This window comes from Harpegnathos saltator, unplaced genomic scaffold, assembly GCF_003227715.2.
Source record: "Harpegnathos saltator strain DR-91 unplaced genomic scaffold, Hsal_v8.6 scaffold402, whole genome shotgun sequence".
Lineage (NCBI taxonomy): Eukaryota > Metazoa > Arthropoda > Insecta > Hymenoptera > Formicidae > Harpegnathos > Harpegnathos saltator.
The window spans coordinates 348,186-367,385 of NW_020230209.1; the positions used below are offsets into that span (position 1 = coordinate 348,186).

At 51.8% G+C, this 19,200-nt stretch overlaps 1 protein-coding gene across 2 annotated transcripts; it reads right to left on the bottom strand.

The window, feature by feature from the left end:
• Positions 1-1,351: 1,351 nt before the first annotated feature.
• On the bottom strand, positions 1,352-15,965 carry LOC105183804 (MAP kinase-interacting serine/threonine-protein kinase 1). Of its 2 annotated transcripts, XM_011142162.3 has the most exons (6): positions 15,570-15,958; positions 14,081-15,470; positions 7,587-7,721; positions 3,937-4,293; positions 3,270-3,840; positions 1,352-3,153 (listed from the first exon to the last, which is right to left on the bottom strand). In XM_011142162.3, exons 2-6 carry the CDS (start codon positions 14,133-14,135, stop codon positions 2,694-2,696), a joined length of 1,578 nt encoding a protein of 525 aa, XP_011140464.1. In that variant the 5' UTR covers positions 14,136-15,470; positions 15,570-15,958; the 3' UTR covers positions 1,352-2,693. The 2 variants fall into 2 exon arrangements, with proteins under 2 accessions (XP_011140464.1, XP_011140465.1); XM_011142163.3 differs by lacking the exon at positions 7,587-7,721 and having other exon boundaries at positions 15,570-15,965.
• Between the last annotated feature and the right edge of the window lie 3,235 nt (positions 15,966-19,200).

Sequence of the window (19,200 nt, forward strand, 5' to 3'; positions counted from 1 at the left end):
AGTTGACAAAAGCCGATATTATTCGCCGTGTTTCTAATAGCAAGCGAATGACTCTCTACGAAAGTTTTCGATGCGATCATGTAACGTACAAACGCGTATAACGTCGCCACGCGAGAGACACTGCAGCGGCCGCGCGGCGGCGTCTCAACGGAGGAAGAATATGAGGTGTTCGTGAAGGAGCGCGTCCCGCATCGAGTATATGCTTACACGACGACGCCGCGACCCTGGAGATCCACGCACTCGCGTGGACGTTACACAAGTAGCTATTTGTACCCCTTTTTCCCCTCGTTCTCGCCGTTCGCGAATTGTACAAGTGTAATGTATAATCACGTGCGCAGCATTTTCCTCAGCTGCCCTGAGTAAAATCCGTCCGCCACATCGGCATGAAGAAGCGAATGAAAAGAAAAGATCCCCTTCGCGTACGTATATATTATATACACATATATATATATGTATATATATATGTATAATATGTATATATATATATATATATATATTCTGCTCCAAGGTAACGCGCGATAAAGAAACAAGGAAACAAACGTCTCGCTACGATCGAATTTGCCTCCTCCCCTGCCCCCTCGACCCGAGCGCGAAACTCACTCGGCCGTTTTTCGTCGATATACAACAACCGGGGTGGTGTCTGTGTGGTGGGGTCGCGCGGAGAAACGAGAGAAACGCAAAAACACAGCTCCTAAAATATACGGCGCGTTACCGTGAGTGGATGGGCCGACGTTAAAACAACTCTTGGTCGATAAAACTCTACAAAAATACGCAACGCCAATCGATAGATGATTCGTTGCCGACGATTTAACAGCTGAGAGATCTCGTTATTAAATGGGCTGTTCTCTCTCCTTTACCCCCCTCCCTCCCTGCCCTATCCCTTTTTAATACCGCGTAACTGGTATGGTACGCCCTCCGAGAATATCGTCTTGAAATCTTCCTCGTGGCTCTTACGATCTATTTCGCGTTTTTCACTAACCTAATGTGAGCAAACTATAATCTGCACCTGTGCGCCGAGGTACGCTCACCACCGGTTTGCTCTGTTCGGCAATATATACGCATATTCATGGCTCGAATATATTTCAAACAATATCAAAAGTGCGGTAAAAGGAACATCTTTCGCTCTCGCTTGTCGCGTCCAACGACCGTTTTCCTTCCCCCCCCCCCTCTCTCTCTCTTTCTGTGTTCTTTCTCTCTTCCCCCAACTTTCACATTCAAATAATTCCCGGACGAACAAATGAAAATGATATTTACGTAATGTAAGAGGGATGTTCCGTGCGTTCGATGGCGCGTGAACTATCACACGATCTCGAGGGTCCTCTCCTTTTCTCTCTCCTCCCTCTTTTTTTCGTTTTTTTTGCTTTTTTACGTTTTCTTTGTAATCTGCCTGTCTACACATGAACGCGCGTGCGCGCGCGCGTGTGTGTATGTGTGTATGCGTGTATATGTGTGTGTGTGTGTGTGTGTGTGTGTTATTACTCGACGTGCACTATCGTGACGATAAGAATAAAGGTCTGCGCGCCAACGGCGGTTGACGCAACGATACATTCTCCCGAGTCATCTCGCGCAAATCGCGAGACTGACTCGCGCGAATCACGTCGATGTGTACGGATGAATGAAGAGTGTGTGAGATTCGGTACATGGACTCTCTCGTTCGTGTCGTGTGTACGTGTGATGTGGATGCTGTCGATGCGCGTGTGTTGCGTAGATACCTCCTAGATACTGTACAATATGCAACGTATAACTGTACATACATAAGCCGCGTGGAATAACCGATGACACGCAGCGCGGATGATTTGACAGGGTTAGATGTAATCAGATTTGCTTTTATTTCCAAGGGAAACGAAAGGATTATTCGCGCGCGCGCGCGCGCGACGTCGAGAGCCGAAGTCAAACAGCGGATTTTTCCCGCCCTTTCGCCCGAAGATCCGCGATAAGTATCGATTTTTATTTACGTACCGCGCGTAAAGTGAGGTACACTTTCTCGCGAATGCGCACACACAGCGCATTGCCTTGTTATTACACGCTACAATTAAGATTTACGCTCTAAACGAAATCGTACGTGTACTTATATCTTATTTACCTTTTTCTTGGTTTAAATACGTTTAGTGTATTTACGCTCTCTATGTAACACGTCATGATGATTATTATTATTATTAACCGATTGATTAAAAGTTAATTGTTGGGCGATCGATGAGACACGTGAGAAAGTGAGGGAGGACTTTGGACATTGGAAATAAAAACATCTGCTTATCATCCGAACCGTACGCTAAAAAGGAAAGTTTCAGAGACAAATGAGGCTTACGGCTACTGAAAAAGAAAAAAAAAAAAAAGAAGATAACGATATATTTTTTTTTCTCTCCAATAATAATCTCGCGGCAGGATCTTACAGAATTTATCTGGTGAGTTACTGTGTTTGCCGTCGTAACTGCTCTCTATTGTGTAAACGATCGAGAGCCTGTTCTCTCCATTTTTTTTTTTTCGCGTATCCAATATATACCTTCGTCCGCGCAGAGTCGAAGACTCAACGGCACATCTTTTTTGTCGCTTTACATACTATCATTACCGATCTAAGCCGTTGGAAAAAGTATTGTACATCTTCGCGTTCTCGCGTGCAAGTTACAAAGAGACAAGTTATACTGTAGCGAGAGAAAGGACGATATACTTTGTTTTCTTTCTTTACAACAACCATCTTAGCCACTCGGGGATGCGATTACCGCTTTGCCGGACTGACGTTCGAGCAGATCCGAGCGCGCTTTCAGACGACGTTGCATCAGACGGCTCTCGCACGGCGGTGACAAGCCGAACAGGTGCAGCGAGTCCTTGCCGAGGACGCGATTTTTGCCGATGATCTTCGGATCGCTCAGGTCGACGTTGGAGAGCACGGAGGAGGACGACTTCTGCGTTCGCGTGGCGTCGAACTCGCTGGAGGAATGCGTCGCGAAGTGCTTGCTGTTCTCGGACAGTTCGCTGCTTGAGTCGGACATGTGTCCGTACGGATGATTGTCGTCATCGGTGGACGACGTGGACAATCGCGGCTCCCTGTTCTCCGTCAAATCCTCGAGGTTAAGAGAGAAATGCTGAAGTACCACACGATTCACAGCCATTGCGGACTCAGCGAATGCTGAGAGTTCTCTAGCGGAGTTGTTCCTCCTGTAAAAACAAACGCACGCGACGAGCGCATGGTATTGAGCGGTCGGTATTAACAAAGAAGAAGATCAACGAAAATCAGCGAATAATGAAGTGAAAAATGAAAAGGTGAGACTCACCTTATGATATGAGGCGTGGTAAGTGGTCGATCGCAAGTTTCGACGGAGGTCGGTCCGGGATTGATCCAGGGGTGTTTCAAAATATTATCTGCACTGAGCCTTCGGTGAGCCTCCTTGACGAGCAGACCTCTGATCAAGTCCTTGGCGTCCTCAGAGATGCACCTCCATTCCTTGTCCGGGAATTCGTACCTGCCCTCTTGAATGCTGGTGAAGAGCAATTCCTGACAAGCCTGACAATTCTCGCCCCTACCCCAGCCGCAATCGGTGCCGCAGTTCCCGTAGAAAGGCGGATAGCCACACAGCAAGATGTACATGATCACGCCGAGACTCCAGAGATCACAACGCTTGTCGTAATAATTGGCCTCGCCGATGAACGCCTCGACCACTTCCGGCGCCATAAACTCGGCGCTACCGACCGGTGTCAAAAGTTGCGGTGTAGCCACGGGACTTGACAAAGAATTGTTGAACTTGATGCCTGAACCGAGATCGAAGTCGCACACCTTGATCGGCGTCAACTTGTCCGGATACACGCACAAGATATTCTCCGGCTTGAGATCTCTATGGGCGATCCCTGAAACGCACACAGAGAAGAGCACGCGTTATTCGACGTTCTATTATTCATGACGATTTATGACTCTCGATTCTTATCGACTGCTCGGCAAATTACCTTTCTTATGAAGAAAGTTGAGCGCGCTCGCAATCTCATTGATGATCTGACTCGCCTCCCTCTCGGTGAAGTGAACTCGCTCCTGGATTCTGTTCAACAGCTGACCACCGTTGACTTTCTCGAATACCAGGTAGAACTTCTCCTCATCTTCGAAGAACTCGATCAACTGAATGATATTCGGGTGACCCTGGCAATGGTGGAACGTCTCGACCTCTTTGAATACCCTGGCGCGAGCATGCCCGGGGATCTTGTCGATGATCTTCACGGCATACTCAAGGTCCGTGTAGAGGGACGTGCATGTCTGGACCGAGGCGTAAGCGCCCTCACCGAGTACCTCACCAGTCAATTTGTACAGTTCTGTAACAGCGCGACGAGGAGAGTGCCTCTTTGAACAAGAATTTCGCAAAATCCAAGATAAAAGGGAGAAAAAGTATAAAAACGAGTAATGTCACGTATCGCACATCCGAACAGCTCATTCGTACGTTTTGCCCGCCTTATAAATGTAAAGGCGACGACGATACATAAATTTACTGAATCAATACGGCACTCATTTGGCATGATACTGCGCGTCGTCCTGCGGACGCTTTTGACGATTACGTCGCCGCATCGCTCGGAGTCGCGTATGCGGAACGAAAGAGGTAAAGAGAGACAAGGAGACTCTGAGACCGGACTCGACAAGTTCTCCTCATCATCACGGCTATTGCCATCTCGTCGCTTATCTCAGAGCTTCGGCGAGAATCACGTGAAACTGCCAACATATCACGCGAATCACACCAATGCTGAATCAATAACGAGGAAGTAGGGAGATGTCGACGGTCTTTCAGCTCGAAATAGGCGGACGCGAAAATTCGTCTCGGTCTCGGAATAAGAGCTTTATCCCTGCGAGCCGATCGATATGAAAGGCCCAATTATCCGCACTTCAAACAGGCTCTCTCTCTCTCTCTCTCTCTCTCCAAACGCGTGCGGTGTGCGCGACAGAGTAGCGTGTCGTATATCCTGACGGACAGTCAATGTCAAGGTCGAAAGGGGGTGACCGAGAGTGAGTGAGTGAGTGAGTGAGTGAGTGAGTGAGTGAGTGTGTGAGTGAGTGAGTGAGTGAGTGAGTGAGTGAGTGAGTGAGTGAGTGAGTGAGTGAGTGTGTGAGAGAGAGAGAGAGAGAGAGAGAGAGAGAGAGAGAGAGAGAGAGAGAGAGAGAGAGAGAGAGAGAGAGAGAGAGAGAGAGATCAGCGCGGAACTACGACGCACATAACACCGAATTCGCTCTCTCTCTCTCGGAAGTGCGCGCTATCGCGGCTCCTTTCCTCTTCTCTCCGTAACTCCCCCCTCGCACGCCTATCGTTCTGTTCATCCCCACCACGTCGAGTGCTACGGAGCTATGTTGCCGCGTCTGCGTGTCGTTCCCCCCCCAGTGTGCCCTCCTCGTGCTTCTCCTCTCTGCCCCTCTCATCGTGCAATCCCCCTTTTTGCTTCCTCCACTCGGTTATACGCAGGATACGCGAGCGTTGCGCGTGGCAACGTCGCCAGCGCCTAGCAACCAGAAGCCGATAATACGCGCCTCCACCACGTCTCTCTACGCCGTTCTATACCAATTTTAACAGCGCGCGGTCCAAGTAAATATAGAGTGCTCTCGAGAATTGCGCGATCGTCGACTCGCGCCGAATTAAGCGCCGATTCTCCCGGGGGCTGATTATGCACGCGGAGGCGCGTAAGATCGATCGCCGCGATCTATCACCGCTCTGCGTACAACAGAATACACACCGTCTATCTCTCTCTTTCTCTCTTTCTCCCTCTTCCTCCGGTTCGCGCGAAGAATTGTCTTTGATGGCTGTACGTGATCAAGCGAGACAACCTGCAGAAACGTAACGAGAATCTCGCGTCATACAGATTCTCGCTCGGGACTCTCTCTCTCTCTCTCTCTCTCTCGGCCGAGCTCTATCGACCGTGCTGGGATATACATGTACGCTGCCAAGCAAGGTAGAGAAGCTTCTCGAACTAGCGAATCGATCAGATGATGCAACCGGCCGGCCGGCCGGCCTGCCGACCGACCGACCGACCAATCGACCACCAGCCGGCCGGCCGGCCGGCCGGCTATCCGACCGAGGCACTGAACTCCATCACGGCGTTTACATCGCCAACCGGCACAACACTCGCCGAATGAGAATCACCCTCGAAGTCGAGTAAACTCGGGCCAAAAATGTGTGCCAAAGGAGGGTGATTCCGTCTTTCTTTCTCTCTCCCCCCCCTCTCTCTCTCTCTCTCTCTCTCCCTCCTCTCTCTCTCTCTCTCTCTCTCTCTCTCTCTCTGTGGGCCAGCAGTGCTATCGATCGCGCGTGCGAGCGAACGAGCGAGCGACTCCGTGCCCGAATAACCGTGTTTGCCAGCTGTGGCTGGAATTAACTCTGATCTCGCGTTCTCTCTTTCTCTCTGAAATAAGACAAGCGCCGGTTACGAGTTTGCACGAAGAAAGGCGCGCGCGTTTTCCCTAAAATAACAAACGGCGCGCGGTGAGAAACGACCGTATCGAGGCCGTGCCGCGATGGGATGTCTCTCTCCCTCCCTCCCTCCCTCTCTCTCTCTCTCTCTCTCTCTCTCTCTCTCTCTCTCTCTCTCTCTCTCTCTCTCTCTCTCTCTCTCTCTCTCTCTCTCCAGAATTAAATTATGAAACGGAGAAAATTTGTGGGAAAGATCGACGGAGAGAGAGAGAGAGAAAGTTTTGCAAACAGCGACAAGCGAGGAAATTGGAAAAGAAACTCGGAATAGAGAATTGTGTGGAAAGTCCAAGTGTCGGCGAGATGGGTCCTTTCGTACCTGTTTTCGTACAAAAGAGGGAGCGAGTTTCGATCTTCCGCGAACCCTCGCGGTGATCCTGATAAACGAGTTTTCAGCTCTCCCAAGTTTTCGGCGATCCTCTCTCGTACTGTGCAATTCAAAGATGCGTGTCAGCCGAACGAGCCGTACTTTCGCAGCTGCAATTTTCTGCCGTCGTTATTAGTCCGTAGATGCCCTGAAGGACGGCAGACAAAGCGACCCCGTCCGAGTATTTCCGGGTGGGGGAACCAAGGGACAGGATGCGGGGAAGGGGCGCTCGGGGGTGGGCGGGGCAGCGAACTTCCGGTGTTTATAAACAAGCGGGCGTATCGCGTGGACGTGCAAAATTCCGGAGCGCCCGCTGCGCGATCGATTATCGCCGCCTCACGCGCCATCGCGAGTGTTTCTCGGGCGTTCCGAATTTGTCCAAGGTCACACACGTACACCTACGACGAGAGAGAGAGAGAGAGAGAGAGAGAGAGAGAGAGAAAAAGAGAAAAAGAGAGAGAGAGAGAAAAAGAGAAAAAGAGAGAGAGAGAGAGAGAGAGAAAGAGAGAGAGAAAAAGAGAGAGAGAGAGAGAGAGAGAGAGAGAGAGAGAGAGAGAGAAAACCGCCAATTACCCCGCGATGCGAAAGACCTCGTCGCGCGGATGAGTGCGTGGCGTGGAATCCCCGCACGCTTCCGCTGTCCCTCTCCTCCTTATCCTCCCTCCATCTCGAAACAAAAGACATCGTAGTGAGACGGAGATACATATACATGATCGCACGAATTTCCATCAAGATGTGCGTACGTGCGTACGAGAGCGTGTACATTTTCCCCGGCGATCCGAGTGAATCATTACCTTGGAAGCAGGAGGACACCAAGGATGAGCCGGAGCGTCTCTTCCTGCGCCTCTTGCGTCTCGCTTCTTCCTGACGGGCTTGCACCGCGCTCATAGACTCCCCCGTCGACGCCACGTCCCGGCAGGTACCGTCGCCTGAAAGCAGCGTAACACAGTTAGTCGAAATCGGTCGGTATATTCTTGACTCGCAATTGCAGGGAGAGCAGGTTACGCGAGCGGAAAGTTCACGCGCACCAAGTAAATCGCTGGCCGCGGAAGTATCAATCACCTTCCCCGCGCACCTCCAGCGGAGCGCGCGAGATAGCGAGAAAGAGAGAGAGAGAGAGAGAGAGAGAAAGAGAAAAAAGACGCACACGCAGTTGTTGCACAACTTTGGTGCGTTTATTTGCGGACAAAAAGTAGCTCGCCTACCAGCCACACGTGACACGCGTTTTCCCGTTATCGCGGCGTCGCCCGCGAGCGCAAGCGCGATCGTTTATTTTTATTGTTGCGGAGCTTATCGACACCGCGGTATCATCGTGCGCAACGCCGCCACCGAGTATTAGTCACTCACTCTCTCGCGAGAGTCACGTTCGTTCACCGCCGCCCGCGTGCGCGCGCGCGCGCGCGCGCGCGATCGCAGCTTAGCGATAACTTTCGCGACGAATATAGACTTTCGCTTCGACCCATTACCCGCCTTAATTCGCTGAAAAACAAGAAGCCTCGAATTTCACTCACGACTGTAAGTTCAAGTGCCGCGCGCGCAGATCGTGAAATTTTTCGCAGCTGCCGTTTCAGCCGCAGCCGACGTGCGAGAGCGCAGCAGCGCGCAGCAGCGCGCAGCGTAGCGCAGCGCGGCGCGGCGAAACGCGGCCACGTGCGCGCCATTTTCCAGCGCCGAATTAACGGCGGCTGGCGTTTCTTCCCGATAAATATGACGCAACTGATGTTGGGGAAAAAAGGAGCGATTACGGCGCGTCATACGGCGCCAGTAAGGGGACGGACTCTCCTCGAGCATTCATCGAGTCGCGCGCTCAGTCTTTATGAATAAAGCCGTACTCTTAATAGGTCCAAGGTTTAAAATAATGCTCGCTCCGTTATAATTACATCGCCGTCGCTAGACGTCGGCGTATCTTCGGTTATTTCCAACGCGCGATAAAATATTGCCTTTTACATTTTTACATGCCAATTACACGACGCAGTAACGCCGCTGCTGCGGTGTGCGTCGCGGCACCGTTTCGCGCACTGGTGCGTGACGAAGGCCGACTGCAATAATTAGTACTGAAAATTGCCTTAACGGCGAGAGATAACGATTAAAAGCGACGAAGGCAGGTCGACTTGGGGACGGGAGGGGAGGGGAGGGTATTGCGGAGAATCCGTTTCATCGACGGAATATTTCGCGGCTCCTCCTCCGCCGCGGGCTTTCGCGTCGTCGTGGGCGCTTCCCCCGCGCGATAAAAAGCGAAAAGGGAGAGCGGAGGAAAGCCGGGAGGCGGTCCCCGTCGTAGGGGAGAGTCTCGATTATAGAGGCGGCCGGTACACTTTTGTATCCGTCCGAAACGAGAGGCGCGCGCCGTCATCGATTCGGCCGAGGCTAAATGAAAACTGGGAATAATTCCGCTCGAGCGTGACAACGGCTACGCCAAAGCGCTGGCCGACGAAAGTTGCGCCGCGCGCCGTCGCGCTCGGCGTTATCGCACTTCGGCCGATATATGTGTGGGCGCTTGAAAATAGTAGCGGGTCGAATAGCAGACGAGCTCCGGAATTCGCGCGTTGCGCCGCGCGACGAGTGACGCGCGAGAGAGGACCGCCGAAGAAGAGGATCCGCTCGAAATGAGGCGCGGCCCGGCGAGCGACAATAAACGCGTCAGCCTCGCGGCATCTGTACTAGGGATGCCGATTTTAAATCGATTTAATCGAAGATCGATTAATCGGAGCCTAAAAGATCAATTTCAAAGCAATTTTCTGGAACTGAATCGACTCAAGGATCGATCTGTAAACTCTGAAAAAATCGCCGACACGATTCCTTCAGTTTCTACTAGTAATATAGTTTTTTTTTTTAATTCTTTTCAATTGTAATATTTGAACTCACTTAATGGCCGCACGATGCACATTACGTTCCCTTTAGGCAACGATGTTCCATGGGCGAAAATTTTCAGCGGAACGGAACGCGCGAACCACAGCCAATCACAGCCACTTTATATAATAGCATATATTATATACATATGTATATGCATATAATAGTAAACGTGATTTCTTATTTAATAACGTTTATTTATTTAAAAACCCTTGATTGATGTTTAATCAAACTAATTAAATCCTTAGCATAAAGATTTAAAGATTTTTTTCTATCCTGTTATGGCCACACAACACAACCAAAAGAGGTGCCCATCTGTTTAATCTCTTTAATTCATGTTAAACTTTACATGAATTACACGAGATCTACTTTAGAGTGTGGAAATCTGACAGATGGTATACTTTAATGAGTGGTTCCACTTTACATGCGTATACCGATTCCAATCGACTTTCTGAAATCGATTCTTTACAAACCGATTTTTTAAAGATCGATCCTTTTCTTCGTGATTCGAATCGATCTTTAGATCGATCTGTTTGAAAAAAAATCGGCATCCCTAGTCTGTACACGCGATAACGGTGACACGCAGCTTTTCTTTCGGTCTTCGCACTTTCTAATTCAGCTGCTAAAAATGGGACTGTCGGTCGCGCGCCGACACACGACCGATAGTAGCAGCCGCCGTACCGGCGGCGGCACTTCGGTGTTTCCCTCTCTGTTCTCTCTCTTCTCGCGTTGGGAAAGTTCACTCGCTGCTCGAGAGCTCGGCAAGGCGCAGCTCGCCGAGGAACCGGTAATCGGTACGCGATTCACGATCCTCGTGTTCACGGAGATAATATATACGGCGTGGCGATTTACGCGAGATGTGTATCGCGGGGGGTCACGGTATTTCCACCAGCGCGAGGCTGGACGTACCAGAAGAGTGTCTCGATCGAGACACCGGAATAAATACGCCGCGCAAGACTCGTCAGATTCCCGACCCAAGATTCCCGAAAGTTGCATAAGAAAAGATTACGTCAATCCATCGCACACATCGAAGGCGGTTCGTTAAGATAACGCGCACGCGCTTTATCCCTATTAATAAAACCGCGTGTCCGTCGCGGCCGCTGCGAGGAAGACGCGCGTATTGTTCGCGTGGGCGAGGAGCGCGTCTCTCGCGACGCGCTCCCTCGCAATATGTAACGTATAACGGCGATGAATAATAAAGCACAGCGCGCGCGAGTGAGTCTCGACCGCGTCGCGTCGCGTCGCGCCACTCCTTCGAGAGTGGACAACCACCGTTCGCTCGCGTGGGTCGCGAGGAGAAATCAGAGCCGACAAGAGCAGATCGAGAACGGCGCGTAACTGTAAGCCGATCGACTCCTCTGCCATTGTCCGCGCCGATACGCGCCTCGCCGCTCGCGATATCCGAGCGGACGCGCGCGCGCGCGCGCGCGCGACTCGCTCGCGGAAACGCCGCGGGATATATTTAAACTCTCGCGTGAGATCACGACGACGACGACGACGACATGCGTACGCGTGTGCGCGTCAATCGATGACAGAGAGACACGCACGGTCAACGATCCGGCGAAACGGAAAGTTATTCAATCGCAGCGGCGGCGCAGAGTTCATCGGGCACTCATTGATGCGCTCGCGAGGAGAGTTCTGGAAAGTCGAAACTAGGCTCGTCGCGAGCGTCTCAGAGCGAGCGAGACAGAGAGGAGTTTCCCGTATGTTTGGGGGACGACAGGATCGACGACGTTGTTTTCGTCAGGATCCCATCCCATCCCGAGGCGTCGCGCTCGTCGTCGCTCATGTCGTCGTAATTTCGGTGCCGGCGAAGAGTGTATTTTCGTGCGTCTTCGTCGTGGCTGTCGTGGTCGTCGATGTCGACGACGACGACGCCGCCGGCCGGCACATCGAGCCTCCGAGAGTTCAATGACTGGCACAGAAAAGGAACGCCGCCATCTTACGCGAGATATGCACGATATCGCTCTATCCGCACGTGCTCGCGCCAACGCCGAGTGGAAGCTGCCGCGATGGCAATAACGCACCGTTAATCGTCACGAGGAATTAAAGAACACACGAGTGCGAGATCAAACCGAGAGTGACGAGCGAGCGAGGTCGGTCGAGCGAGAGAGAGAGAGAGAGAGAGAGAGAGAGAGAGAGAAAGGCGTTCTCCCGCTCGAAAAATATTTCCTTCCGAGCGAACGCGACAATTTTTACATCTCGGAATGTTCACGTCGCCTCGCGAAAATCCGTACGCCCGGGTATATTCACGCGCAGAGAGGCTCACGGGATATTTGTATACACACTCTTGTCCGCCCGGATCGGGTAAATAAAGGCGAGTATATCTCGCTGTTCGCGTTTCTCGCGAGAGAGAGAGAGAGAGAGAGAGAGAGAGAGAGAGAGAGAGAGAGAGACGACGACTCGACGAGACAACGGCGGCGATTCGCAAGCTCGATTCATCACTCACACTTATCGCGCGCGCTTCTCTCCCTCGTTCTCTCTTTTCTGCCAGAGATACCATCGCGTGCATTCGGAGCCGCGTGCGCGCGCTCGCGCTTGCCTCGAGCTCTCTCGCGTATCTCTTTGTCCTTCAAATCGTGCGTTTCCCTTTAAGAGCGCATGGAACTGACATGCGCGCGCGGCCGTCCCGAGACCCTTTCTCCCTTCCGTTCTTTGTTTGGGTCGCCCTACAACCAACTCGCGCGCGCGCGCGCGTTCTCCCTTCGTTCGGCATCGTGATACGGCGCCGAACTTGCCGAACCCGTCGCCGTGTATACCGACTAACCCACTTCGCCCTCCCTGCCACCCCCCGCGCGCTCTAACCCCGAAAATAATACGCCGTGCCAACGACGCGCGCTAGTCGGAAACGTCGCAAAACGCGACGCCAGTGCCGGCGTCGGCCTATCTTTCCTCTCCCTCCCTCTCTCTCTCTCTCTCTCTCTCTCTCTCTCTCTCTCTCTCTCTCTCTCTCTCTCTCTCTCGTCGACAATCCCAAAAATAATACCAGAGAATATTCGCGTTATTGGCGCAAAATTTCCTCGCGAGGAGAAACGACGCGTCAGCGAGTCAGACGACGCACGCGAGAAATCTGACCCAAGCGAGCGAGCGAGCGAACGAAGCAAAGGCGAAATAACTCCGTTCAAATCGCCGCGTTAAAGACGCCGAACGAAAATAGCTCGTCGCCGGTAAAGCCGAGCGAACGAGTTTATAATGCGTAAATTTACACACGCCGCGGCCTCTCACATTTGCCGAGAGCGGGGTCGGTCAGTCGCAGGGGGGTAGCACAACGCGGCGGCGAAACGCGTAGAATCTCTCTTCGGAGCGCCGGCGGCGCGACGTGGCGGCGTAAGGCGAGAAGAATCGATGTCGAGCCCGACAATGCTCGTTGAAGCACCTCCCGATGGAAGAAGAAAAAAGCCGCTTCGCCACGCAATTTCCACGTAAGCCGGCTGACGAAACCCGCTCGCGCGTTTACGCGACTCGGAGCCCCGTCGTCGACACCACGGCGACGATCGTCGGCAACGGTACGCGGCGTCTCGAGGCGAGCGACGAAGCGGGTGAGTCGAATATTTTCGCTCCCTTATTTCATCCGTATTAGACGAGACGACGAGAAAACATCTCGGCGGGCTCAACGGACGTGTGCCTTGGCTCCGCCAGCTACGAGAAAGTTCTATCGTCGATCCCTCCGCGTCGATTCATACATATTCGCAATGCGATTTTCTACGAAGAGCGAATGGCTGAGAGCGCGGCCAGCATGTTTGAACCTGACATTCTCGTCGCGTCGCGTCACGTCGAGCGAGTCGAGTCGAGTCGTGTCGCCGAGCTCTTCCTATCGGCAGCTCGAGAGCGTGAGACTCATCTCTCTTCTCTTCTCTTCTCTTCTCTCTCTCTCTCTCTCTCTCTCTCTCTCTCTTGCGGTCTGTTCTCTCCTTCTCCCTCCTGCCTTCTTCTCCCTACACCATACAACATCGATGAATACGTAAAACGCGAAGGAACATTCGCTTCAGCAACACCTCGACTCGTTACTGGGTCGTTACACATTGACCGGCGAAAATGGCCGCCGCCGCCGCCGCCATCTCTGAGGTTAGCCGGTTTGAAAAACAAACATCGATACTCGACAACTGGCGACCTTAATTTCGGCGAGAATGATTCCCCGGTGAATTTTGAACAGATTTCCCTTTTGGAGAGTGTCTAAGAGCCATCGATATATGATGCTCGAGGTGCGAGAGGACGCGTTTCTCTCTCGCGGAGTAAAAAAGCGGCGAGCGGGAAAAGGGAACAAACAATCGTACGATTCTGATGAGATTAGACTAGTTGCCGAGTACAACTAGCGGCCGAGAGAGGGACAAGCGCGATAAACGGCGAGCTGTCTTGACATATTCGCCGAATGTACAATTGTCTCTCCCGACCGAAGAATCTCCGGGAGTCGAAGTGACTGAACAGAAATCTTGCTTACCCCGTCCGGCCTCCTGAGTGCCGTCCTCTCTCTCCTCCAAGATCTTCTCCACCATGTTTCCCTGCGACCGCGTGATGCTGCTTGTTCGGACAATATCTGGGAGTTTTCCGGCGATTCACCTCCAATGAGAGATCCGTCCGTGCACGCGTTTTCTGTTCTCTCTCTCTCTCTCTCTGTCTCTCTCTTTCTCTGTCTCACGACTCGCACCGCTAGCAGTAATTATAAAAAAGAGTCAGTCGTATTTACAAAAACGCCTATCTACTAAGAGACTGATATAATCTCCCCCTCTCTGCTCCTCTCGCTCGTCCACGTCTTCGTATCTCGCGCGAAGAGGGTTGATGTATATCAGCGCGTCGGTATCACAGATATAAATAAATATATAAAGTCTATCTTCTACGTGTCTCTCTTCACACTCCGCAGCTTCGTCTCTCTCAGCGCACACGACTCTTCGTCCTCTTCCTCTTCGTCCTGCCTCTCTCCTCTCTCTCTCTTTCTCTCCTCTCTCTCTCTCTCTCTTTTCTCTCTCTATCTCTATCTCTATCTCTCGAACGACGATGACACTGTCCACGAGAGATGCTGCTGCTGCTGCTGTTGCCGACGATGTTTCGCTACAGACGCGCGAAACCTTGTTGTTGTTGTTGTTGTTGTTTTCGAATAAATACTATCACAGACTTTGACACTGCACTTTCTCTCGGTCGGTCATCCTACGTGCTGGTCTTCTTCTCACTCTCCTCTTCGCCGCGTATCTCTCTCGTCCACTCCTCTCTCAACACAACCAAGCGGCCAAGCCTTTTCGCCGATGAGAAGCTAGGCTCGCAGTCAGCCTCTCGCTCGTCCTCCTCCACCTCCTCCTCCTCCTCCTCCTCCCCCTGCTCCTGCTCCTGCTCCTCCGCAGCTCCCCCTCCACACAAGGTTTTTAACCGGATGCACCGGGCCTTTTCGCACGCGAAAATCCCGCGGTGGTCGTTGTGGCTCCGTCGTCGCTATCGCACAGCCTCTCGCACGTAGCGGCAGCCGGGCTCGGAAGCGCATTAAAAAATCCTTCGCCTAACACATCTGACCTCTCGTCTCCTCTCTACACCATCCCTCACTGCTCGGCAGTTGGTTTCCGACTGAACACGACAAGATGGCCGCTCTGCTTACTAACACTCCGGCCAACCCCACCACCGCGGCGACGAGCCGACCCGCTTCAGCTCCTCTCACCTCGCCGTACGACGTCGCCTGCGTCGCTTCGCGCGAATCGTGAGGCATCGTCTACGCCCCGAGAGTCACGTAGGCAACGTGTCTCTCAGGCTACGGCTTCTCGGCGGCGGCGGCGGCGGCGGCCGACTCGAATCTGCTCCTGCGAGGTGCATACGCGGCGATACGCCTGCGATATAAACGTCAGCACCTATTGAGCGGACGAAATCTCCATGAGAATTGCGTGATCATTTTTCGCGGATGAAGAAAAAAAGAGCGTGCAACGAAGCGAGCGAAGGCTCGCGCTTACCGCGTCATGCTTCTCGAACCTCCACACCGATCCTTGCACCGACCTCCGACTTCACTCGCGCGATTCGACGGCGGCAAACTTGCAGCGACCCCGCGCGCCCTTCGCGCCGCGGATAGACCGGTACCAGGAGAATGGGTGGACTGGCGAGGGGAGGCGCGACGCGCGAGCGGAGCGTCGCGCCATTTCGCGCGTAATAAAGCCGGCAGCACATACATGCAAAAACGTAAGCGACGAAGCTCGAGCGGAGGAGAGGAATCGACCGATCGCACGAGTCCCGCGAGCTTCAACATGGCGGTGCTCGGGTGCTCGGTAAGTCTCGGCTGTGATTGGTCGCTCGCGCTTTGCGCTCGATCTCCTTCGCGCGCGCCGCACGGCGCCACTCTCGTACTTCTCTCTGCTCTAATGCGCTCTCGGCTTTCCTCGCTCTTTTCTCTCTCTCTCTCTCTCTCTCTCTCTCTCTCTCTCTCTCTCTCTCTCTCTCTCTCTCGTTACCACGGACATCGTCGCCTCTTCGGCGACCTTTCGCCGAGCCACGGGACGTCCGGCACGCTGGCAGCTCCGCTGTTATGCCGCTCGTTTCAGCTCGCGGTTAGTTAAGGACGACGCGAGCGCGCACGCGCCGCGACGCCGGCGATCGCGTGGTCACTTGTTTTCGGCGGCGCAAGAATGCGCGCGCAAGGTGTTCTCCGGTCACGTATGCCGCGCTCGTCTAACCCTCCCACCCCGTAACGCCGATGCGCACGAGATGCGCGCACGCACAAGTGCGCGCTTGTTTTCATCTTTCCCTCTCTCGCTCTCTCTCGACCGACCGACCGACCGACCGAGCGACTTGTTGTTGCCGGTAGTTGGGTGAGTAGGTGAGGTAGAGGCAGGCAGACGGGGCGGGTAAGATCGGAACCGCGGGAATTTATTTACGGCGGCGTTATCGTTACGCAACCGTTGCATTAGCGATTCAATAACCCGGCGATTAGCGAGCCGCCTCTCTCTCTCTCTCTCTCTCGCGCTCGCTCGCTCGCTCGCTCCCTCCCTCCCTCTTTCCTCGTCTCCTTCCCCTAACCTCGCCGGCTATCGCACAGGCGATCTCTATTTGTCGTCGTCTCGCTTGGGGAAAGGCGGGACTCTTTTTACGGGGACGCCTGTGTGCGTATGTGTACACGAGCGTGGCGTCGTTCGATTATTTCTAATCCGTTTTATCTAAATGCGTCACGGAGTGTTTTTCCTCCTCGTTTTTAAATTCACGGCGGTTCAACACACTACACACGTGCGTACCGCGCATACGTGTGTACGTGAAAACATACACGCGCGCGTATCAAGCGCGCGTGACAATCGTGGAATTCGCAAAACACGCCTCGCCCCGCGGGAGTTCGCGGCGGCCGAACCGCCACGACGCCGCGGCGCGTGAGAATGGCGTCACACTCCTGTTGCGTAATCCTGGTTAGACAATGGGGATAACAAGGGCGCTCTGTTATTGCGTTTAGCGAACTTTGTTTGCTCGTCGTTCCTGAGAGAGGGAGCGTAAGAGACAGAGAGAGAGAGAGGGAGAGAGAGAGAGAGAGAGAAGGAGGGGGGAGATTGACCGACATAGTCGCACAAGCTTCTGCACACGCACACGCGTAAAAACGCACGAGCGTTTGGCAAAGACGAGGCGGCGAAGCACGTTGCAGTCGGCGACTGCTTCGGAAAAATGTACAAGAGATCGAAAATAGAGCTGTGCGCTATCGCGCGCCGAGCGCTACGAGTGTTTTTGCGCCATGCGTATATCAGCGCCGTTATCGCGGCGAAAGTATCTGCCGGCTGATTAATTTGTCGCCTGAGAGAGAGAGAGAGAGAGAGAGAGAGAGAGAGGTGAAAATGCCGCGCGTCATCGCGAGCTGATCTCCCTGCGTGCGTACGTTTCAGGCGACGTTCGATTCAAGGTCGGCGAGAGAAAGAAGTCGAGAGAGAGAGAGAGAGAGAGAGAGAGAGAGAGAGAGAGAGAGAGAGGAGAGAGAGAGAGAGAGAGAGAGGACGGCGAGGACGACGAGGACGATGCTGGGTCAACTATCGCTCTCGTTTCGTCTCACGAGTGTTTACGGCCGACTCGGAGAGAGAATCGCGAAAAAGTATATATATATCCCAGCCGGGTCGAGTTCGAGCTCGCGAAATTGCGTCACAGTCGCCGTATTCGTCGAGAGAACGATCGGTGCTAGAAGCGGCGAGGATCGAGGGAGCCTTCCTGGAAACGGACGATGGCGCGGGGCCATCGACCATTTCCCATGCGGGTCAGGGGAGGGAGACTCATCTTCTTCCGTGTATCATTATTCCACCCCTCCCGCAGCATCGATTAGTTTTCACTTTAACTCTTTACTTTGCGACACCGCGACCTTTGTGTTCCTTGTGTATCCTCAAGGTTGGATCGATCGCCGAGTACTATTGTACGCGACGTCGTCGACGCTTGTGATTGCGGCTGGATGGAAATAAACATCGATTTTATCAACGCAACGCCTGCATCTACCCTCGAGACTCGAGTCGGATTTCCATATTTAGAGCGGCCGTTAACACGAATGCACGCTGCGAGCGGTTAAGCACACGGGGAGAAAAAAAGATCGCTTGAATCGAGGTGACGATGAACGGCGAGCATACGCGTTTTGCGCTAGAGGGAACGGAATTCCTGCTTCCCCCGGCGATCATCCTCCACCCCAAAAGAGTATTCTATTTGTAAAATGTTTTTCCCCATAGTCGCATATTCTTTTACATTAAGCCTTTTACAGTGAAAGGATTCCTCTCTCGACAAAGCGACTAATTATTCTAACTGTTTTCCTCTTATTTCGAGAGAATCTCCTCTTATATCAATTAATTTTCCTCTCATATGAAGAGGAATATGTTGACTCGAATGCCGGCTTGTTTTGTTTAGTCGTGCTCTATCCACCAGATACGAACGAAAAATAACCATATTGCTCCTGGGTCAGAATATTTGGAATGCCTTTTGAAAAAGGTATGTATGTTGCTGTAACATATAACAAATATAATTTATCCGTATTTAGTCAAAGATAATTTATAATCTGTTGCAACAAGTTGAATAATATATTCTTTCTTTTAACTATGTTTCATACAATTGGTTATGATGGACATCTTTGTAGCTAAGAAGTATAACAAAACTGATTAGAAGTTTATTTGTCATGGTGATTTTATTTCTACTTATTGTAGAACTAGAGCCAGAAGTATACATCTATATATATATATATATATTACTTTTCGCTATACATTATAATAATTTTTCAAATTAACTATTATATAACCAGTAAGAATAAATATTTTATAATAAATAATATAATATAAATAAACAATCCTCTTAAAAAAAGATGAAATAATCTATGTATGAAAGGAAATTTGTATTAAAATCAGTAAGACTTGCATTATATATAAATACCATATAATCCCTCTAATTTTAAGAATAAGAATTTTAAGAAGTGTTTATTAATTTTTTTTCTGTTTTTTTCTCCCTTATTTTCTTTCTTTCTTTCTTTCTTTTCCTTTTTTCTTTTTCTTTTTTTACTTGTTTTCCCTATTTATTGTATGAGAATCTTCTTACTCGTTATACTATTGTCTCAACTACTGTACGCCAAAGGTATCAGACTCGTATATTATTAAT